Raw genomic sequence first — 8254 nt, forward strand, 5'->3', positions numbered from 1 at the left:
TTTTCCATAGCACAATCTTCTCCGTGACTTCTACAACAGTTTCCCATAGCACTATTTTCCAAACTACACGGGTGCAGAGGAACATAGCTGCCGCAATATAGTGGAACAACCCATATAATTTTAACGGCCAGGTAATAAAGTAACATAATGTTACTTTGATTCCACAGGTTGGTGAAACATCGAGGTCTGAAGCACCTGTACTGTGCTGTAATATCCTATTTCAAATTCTGCTGATCACACTAAATTTGGGAATAAAGCAAAGAGCGATAGTGCAATGAAAGACTATATGGAGAAATAGATGGAAAGTGCAGATTCATGAAGAGAATGATGCATGTTTTTGCACTAAATCAAGGAAAGGATTTCACTATGACCAATAAGATTTTATCTGGACGAGAGTAGAAGGGTCTTCTTGCATGGACATGATTAACTAAAAGTTAGATCAGTTGACGGCGTCATAAAAAATGTACTGGGATCTGTGGATGTGTGTCTGGAAGCATACCAAAGCAAAATTCCAAATGGTGCGTTGCACACAGGTTTAAGCATTCTATTTTAGGAAGGACATAAACCTATGAAAAATAGTGCAGCATAGTTTACTTAAAAAAAGTTTACTTACTTACCAAAGTGAGATATAAGAAGAAAGAATTCTACGGTTTTGGCTGTTTTCCACTTGAGCAGAAATGGTAAATCAAGCTTTTCATAGAATCATAGAATGACATAGTAAAGGGGGAGATGTGTCAGTTCTTTAGAAGAGCTGCACTGAAATCTAACTCGTATTTGCTTTATTTAATTAAAAATCAGTATCCTAACCTTAAACTAAGTTTCTTGAAAGTAGTCGCTGACCTGTTGTCACCGGTGATGCAGGCAGCACAAGTGCCCGTTGGCTGTTCATTTTGTTCATAATAATGGGCATCAACATGGGCTTCTTCAGCTTTCTTCTTCAAAATGTCACCAAACTTATCTTTTCCAATGCACCCAAAGAAAGTCGCTACCTTATGAGGTTGCTGAATCATCCACTGCAATATAAAAGGTAAATTTATCTAAAACTGCATTTTGAAATTCAAAATAAAACAACTGATTCAAGACATAATCATGGTTGTCCCCCTCAAAGTCTATAGTGTTTCTGTTGTCCAGCTCATTTAAACTATACCTTGCTTAGCTTCAACTTTTATCCTATTGTAGCCAGGGTAGTTTCAGCTTCACTTTCCAGTGTCATACTATTGCCACCTGAATCCCTCAGGATTTCTAACCTTGCTTCTTCCTGTATTCCAATCCTTCAGGTACTAAATGCTATGCTTTGACAATAATATCCCAAGTCACAAGGTCTGCTTTCACACAAATGCTGCCGACTCTCAGGTCTCAGTTGTCGGTAGAATGTTCATGTAACATCTTGCCTTAGAATAGTCACAATTTGTTCCAGTTCAACTGAAGAAAACAGCCCCAGATCTGCTGCAAATTCTGCACCAATGTCACCATGATCTAATTAAATTGGATTTGCAGGGTACAGGAACCTCAGCAGGGAGACAAGAGAGTGAGAGAAACAAAGATAGAAATGAAAGATAGATAGAAAGCAAAGTAAACAAGGGCTGGCAGTAAATTGGACTGGAACACAAACAAGTGTGTAAACATGTGAAAAAGACAAGTTTAAAAGGAACTATATCTGACTGCACAGAAATATACACAATAAGGTAGATAAGCTAATAGTGCAAATAATTGTACATGGGTGCAATATCATTGTAAGTATGCAGACAAGATTAGTGAAGAGAAATGTAGGCCCCTGACAGTCTAATGCAGGAGAATTGATATTGAAGAACAAAGAAACGATAGTCAATTAAACAACTACTTTGTTCAGTCTTCACAAAAGATGGAGCACAAATATTTCCCAGAACAGTTTGGAAAACGGATATTTCAGTAAGGAGGATTTGAAGGAAATTAGGGTCTTAATGTAATGCCGTTAAAATTAACGGAACTGAGAGCTGCTAAATTCCCAGAGCCTGATAATCGACCTCCTGGGGAACTAAAGGAGATAGCCCTGGAATTTGTCGGTAAATTGGTAGTCACCTTCCAAACTTCTGTAGGTTCAGGAACAGTCCCAGTAGACTGAAGGATGGCAACTGTAACAGTTTAATATTCAGGGTTGGGGAGGGACAGAGAGTGAGGAATTTATAGACTGGTTAGCCTAACATTGGTAGTTGGGAAATGCTACAATCAATTATAAAGGATGCATGAACAGCACACTTAAAAAGTACTTTATAACGCAAAACAACATGGAAGTATGTAAGGAAAATAATATTTTACAAATTTACTGGAGATTTCTGAGACTGGTAACAAATAGCTTAAATGAAGCAGAAACAGTGGCTGCATTGTATGTGGACTTTCAGAAAGATTTTGAAAATGAAAGCATTGAGATTGGTGGTAATGTACTGGCTTAGATTGAAAGCTGGTTAGCACACAAAAAACTGAGTGGAAACAAATGAGTTCTCTCCAGAGTCGAAGGTAGTGAGTGACAAGTGGAGTACCACAGGGATCAGTGCTTGTCCCCAGTTATTCACAATGTATGTCAATGATTTGGATGAAGGAATATTGACTATAATATTTCCAAATTTGCTGATGACACAAAACTCGGTGGGAGTGGGTGTGGCGAGCAGGACATGTGGAGACTTCAAAGTGATTTAGACAAATTGAGAGACAAAATGAATAGTAGGTGCAGAATAACATGGCTAAGTGGAAGTTGCCCACTGCAACAGATAAAACAAAATGGCAAAGTAGAATTTAAAGAGTGAGAACTGGGAAAGTTTGAGGTACAGAAGGGCTGATTCTTGTACATCAGTCATCGAAAGAAAACATACAGGTGCAGCAAGCAGAGCATAAGACAAATGGTAGCTTTGCCTTCATTGCAGATGGTTTGAGTACAAGAGCAAGCAAGTCTTTACTGCTGCTATACACCTGGAGTATTAAGTGCAGTTTTGGGTTACCTAAAAAAATACCATAGCAGGAGTACCGCAAAAGGGCTGGAATGGCAGGTTTGTCATTTAAGGAAAGATTGGGTTGACATGGCCTGTTTTTACTAGAGCTAAGAAGAATGAGAGGGGATTTCATTGAAATGCTTAGAAATTCTAACCAGGCTGAACTGACTGCGTACAGGAATGAAAATATACATTACTGGAAAAAACTCAGCAAGTCTGGCAGCAGCTATGAAGACAGATCAGAGTTAATGTTTTGGGTTGAGTGAACGTTCCACACATGCTGCCAAACTGGCTGAGCTTTTCAAGCAATTTCTGTTTTTGTTTCCGCATGCGGGGATGATGCTTGTCCTGGCCAGAGGTCCAAAACAAAGGGTGTTGATCTAAGGATACATGGTAGATCATTTTGGATGGAGACAGGGAGAAATTCCTTCACTGAAAGGTTCGTGAACCTGAGGAACTGTCTACCACAGAAAGCTATGGAGGTAGATTCACGGAATATATTTGGGAATTAAATAAATACATTTCTAAAAGCTGAAAGTGTCAAGAGATATGGGGAGAAAAGTAGGTGTATGGCAATAGATAGATGATTAGTTATGATCATGTTGAATGGCAGAGCATCTCAATATCCAAACAGCCTGTGTCACTATCTTCTATCTTCTCCTGTTTCCATTCCTACAGTCTCAATTTGAAACAAACTGCTTGAAGCCAATGCAAATAACTGGATGCTGAGCCAAATTTCTTATTTGCATATTCTCCAGCACAAAGACTGCATAGCTGCATGGCACATATTTCCACATACGTAGCAGTTTTGTTTTGGGGAGGTGGCACAAATAGTGGGGATGCATCACATTTAATGAATAAAACCAATGAATGCACTTAATCACAGTTCAGCAGACAACTGACAAGGACCTGCCTGAGGACACAGAATTCAAGAACAAGAGAACATCACTTCCCGAATTCTCAGTTTGTGTGTTGCTGAACTCTTCGTCAATATTTCTGTCACTTTATAACTAATTAATCTAATGCCATCCTGGCCAGCCTCTCATTTTAGCTGCATCATAAATTCTACCTACCCAAAATTCTGCTGTCCATATTCTATCTGACATTATATTCCTCTGCCTCACATATATCTTCCACTGGCCTTCACTATACAACACTGGTACCTCGTTTCACATTCCATGATCATCTTTAAATAATTTTAAGGCACTGCTGCTCAATATCTATAACTTTGCTCCAAACTTCCAACCCTCCTCACCCATTTTCTCAGACTTCAGTTCTTGGGCATCCACCCATTCTCCTTGTACAAAGGCACTTTCTGGCATTTCTTTTACTTTCATTTTTCCCATCTCCTTCACCATACTCAAATCCCAAATCTTCAACCAATCTTTTGGCCACATTTCCTAAATACCTTTCACTGGCTCGTCATTCATATTTTTTTCCCCTTATTCTTCTTTGAGATGCTTTGTAATTTGTTTTCTATGTTAAAAAATGACATTAAGATACAAGTAGGAGCTGATGACTGCAAAAGATATCAGCTGTCAAAGAGTCTGAGTAAGTAACGATCCTTTTTTTCTAAGAATTGGTCATTGCCAATTCCAGACAAGTACTCTGAAAGATGATACAATAGCTTCAAGTATCTTAGTACCTTCTATATACACTTCTCCAAAATCCTGATTGACTTACCAATGACTATTAAAGTATGAAGCAGCTGTGAATCTTTTTAATAGCTTGAATAATGGACAAAGCAATAGGCTAGATTTTATGGAGTTGAGGCCCTTTCTGCTCAATTGAAGTAAAAATAGCTGTCCAGATCCTCCAAATCACTGGCCAGGACAGCATTCATTACCCTTCCCTAATTGCCCAGAAGACAGTTCAGCATTAACTACATTGTTATGGGTCTGGAGTCACGTGTAGGCCAGAACTGGTAAAGATGGCAGTTTCCTTCCTTAAATGATATTAGTTAACATTGTAAAGCAAACACAAAGCTAGAAAGTTGATTCATTACAGATTTCGACCCAATGGTGCAAATAAGTTGTTGGTATCCTTCCTTCTTGGCTGCACACTGCCTCAGGGACTACAAAGCACTTGTCCTCAGTCTTTGTCATGTAGGTATTCACAGACCTACAGAGAAAGCTGCTATCTTTGGCAGATGTGCTGAGTACAAATATGCACAAGATAATCTCCCTGGCATCTTTGATTTTGCACCAAATAAATACCAAATTATTGCTTGGTCACTTTAGACACAAATTCCATTAAGTTTACCTTACTTGCTGACCAAACATGAAAAACTATACATTATGGTCATTTAGCATGCAACTGAGTACTGTCTTTCATAATCCACTTTCTTGACTTTCTGGATATTCTATACACATAAATGCTTCAGTTATTATTTCCATATAAATATCCTGTGTGTCATGATATAATAAATAAAAAAAACAAAAAAAGGATGGGGACAAAATAAACATAGCGATAAAATCTTAATATCCCATTGCAACTCTTCTTGTTTAACTTACTTGACCGACAGGAAAGAGTAACGTGGCTTCTGAACGCGATCACAGACACAACATTGTAAAATTTTCAAGTCGTTTGACACATATTCCACATCAGCATGAAAAAACATACTGCTGTGAAAATATCACTGAAAAGACAGTTTGTCTGCAAAATAGTCACCAAGTCCTCAGTGTTATGATTGATGGTAAGTGAGCTCGTAACATAAACAAAAATTGCAAGAGTTTTGTTTTTAGATATATAAAAGGTAAGAAAGAAGCAAGACTGGACACTGGACTTGCTGAAGTAGTAGTCAGGGGAACAAAGAAATGGCAGAGGAACTGAATGGTGAAAGACACCAGCAGCATACCAGAAATTCAAGAGAATCGGGAAGATAAATCACCTTGGTTATGTGGATAATACCTAGGGGTGCTGAAGGAAATAGATTGTGCAGGCATTGGTAATCTTTCAGAAATCACTGGAGTCAGGGAGAATCCCAGAGGGCTGGAAATGGCTAATACAACACCTCCCTTTAAGAAAGTAGTACGGCAGAAATGGAAAGTTACATGCTAGTTAGCCTGACCTTAGTCATTGAAAAGATGTTCAAGTCCATTAGGAAGGATGAGATTGCCTAGTACTTGCAGAAGTGCATGGTAAAATCAGAGTGTGTCAGCACGACTCTGTTAAGGGGAGGCCATGCCTGATGAATGTGTTAGAACTTTTTGAGGAGGTAACGAGCAAAGTTAGATGAAGGAGAGCCAGTGGACAAGATTTATTGAGATTTCCAGATGGCTTTGACAATGTTTTTCACAAGAGGCTGCCAAATAAGGTAAAACGCATGGTGTCAGGGGCAAGGTATTGTCATTGAGAGGATTGGTTGAGTGGCAGAAGGCAGAGAATGGGGATAAAAGGGCTCTCTTTCAGGATGGCAGCTGGAGACTAGTAGGCTTCTGCAAGGGACAGTTTTCATCTCACAACTATTCATATTATACCTCAATGATCCATACAAAGGACTGAAGGAGGTTGTTGCTTAGTTTGCAGATAATACAAGAGCATGTAAAGGAAGCACGTAGGCTGCAGAAGGACTTGGACAGGCTAAGAGAGTGGGCAAAGAAGTGAAAAAAGGTATACAGTATGGCAAAGTGTGAAGTTATGCACTTTTGTAGGAAGAGGAGCGATGAAGCATATTTTCTAAATGGGGAAATGCTTTGGAAACATGAAGCACAAAAGAACTTGGGAGTCTTAGTTCAGAATTTCCTTAAATTAACATGCAGGTTCAGTTAGCAATTGGGATGGCAAAAGCAATGTTAGCATTCATTTTGCAATGGCTAGAATACAAAAGTAGGGGCTTACTGGTGAGGCGGTACCAGGCTCTGCATTTGGAGCATTGTGAACAGTTTTGAGCCCAATATGTAAGGAAAGGTGTGCTGGCATTGGAGGAGGTGAAGAGTTTTACAGAATGATGCCCGAGGTCAAGGGCTTGTCATATGAGGAGTGGTTGAGGACACCGGGTCTGTACTTGGGAGTTTAGAAAGGTGCCGGCACACCTCGCTGAAACTTACAGAATAGTGACTGGCCTGGACAGAGTGGACGCCGAGAAGATGTCTCTGTTAGCAGGAGAGACTATGACCCAAGGGCACAGCCTCAGTGAAGGGATCACTATTTAGAACTGAGATTAGGAGAAATTTAATCAGAGGGTGATCAATCGGTGGAACATATTACCACAGAAGGCTATGGAGGTAAAGTCATTATGTGCATTAATGACAGAGGTAGATAGGTTTTTGATGATTAAGGAAGGAGACTGGGGAGTAGGATTGAGAAACACATCAGTCACAATCAAACAGGATAGACTTGATAGGCCGAATGGCCTCATTCTACACTGAGAATCAGGATGAAAAATCATCCTGGCTATGTGGATAACACCTTGGGGTGCTGAAGGAAATAGATGAGGAGATTCTACACTGATACTTTACGGCTTCACTCAAACAATTCTTTCATACTTTGATGCCATTCCAAGAAAACGACAATCAAAAAAGTTCTTAAAAAAAAAAAATCAATGGCGGAAAAAGGAACTTAAAAGACTAAAAAGCTTCCATATCTTTTAAGAACCCTTTTATGCATGGGTCACTTTGCTCACTTCGCAGATGGAAAATTGCATCCATGGTCATTAACATCTATTACCATAATGAAATAAAGCGTTTGTACATTGAGATTTCCCAGCTGTTGCAGACACATTGGAGAGGTAATAAAGTGAAATATGGCAGGACAGAGGATAATCATTAAAATAAAGTTCTCAATGTGAACACTAGTTTTTTTGAAAACCGGACACATGCGTGCATAGTCTTGTTGCCAAGGTAAGTCTAGGGTCCAAGAATTCAATCATGCCGCAGAATGTTAATAGCCTGGCATAAAATAAGGTCATCTGCGGAACCCATCACAATGCAGATGGTGCTGTGTTAAGAGCCTGCAGGGGTTGGTGCTTCAATTTCCATTTAAGCAAATGGATTGAATTGCAGGGTTCTTGATGAGAAATAGGCAGCTGCCAGAATTCAGTAGTGGTTTGGAGAGATCAGTTACAGACCTCTGGAGTATTACTGGGAAGGGTGAGGCCAGGAGATTGAATGCAGCAGTGGAAGTACTGTTGCCGGTTGATTCAGGAAAAACCAAAGTAGCTGTGGCATGCACTTAGAAATGGACTACCGCTTTAGATGTGGGTATAAACAACCCCATGGTTGGCCTGGTATAGAGAGAGAGAGAGAGAGAGAGAGAGAGAGAGAGTGAGAGAGAGTGAGAGAGAGTGAGAG

At 39.6% G+C, this 8254-nt stretch overlaps 1 protein-coding gene across 7 annotated transcripts in view; it reads right to left on the reverse strand.

Moving 5' to 3' along the window:
• Window positions 1-8254, reverse strand: part of LOC122541855 (adenosine kinase-like) — a 265612-nt gene that overhangs the window by 116261 nt on the left and 141097 nt on the right. For 5 of the 7 annotated variants that reach the window (XM_043678926.1, XM_043678923.1, XM_043678929.1 and 2 more), the window contains one exon: window positions 808-1013. In XM_043678926.1, the coding sequence (XP_043534861.1) occupies window positions 808-1013 (206 nt within the window). The remainder of the gene's footprint in view (window positions 1-807; window positions 1014-8254) is intronic. The other 2 variants (XM_043678928.1, XM_043678924.1) reach the window with 1 other exon arrangement.

Source organism: Chiloscyllium plagiosum, chromosome 38 (assembly GCF_004010195.1).
Source record: "Chiloscyllium plagiosum isolate BGI_BamShark_2017 chromosome 38, ASM401019v2, whole genome shotgun sequence".
Classification (NCBI taxonomy): domain Eukaryota; kingdom Metazoa; phylum Chordata; class Chondrichthyes; order Orectolobiformes; family Hemiscylliidae; genus Chiloscyllium; species Chiloscyllium plagiosum.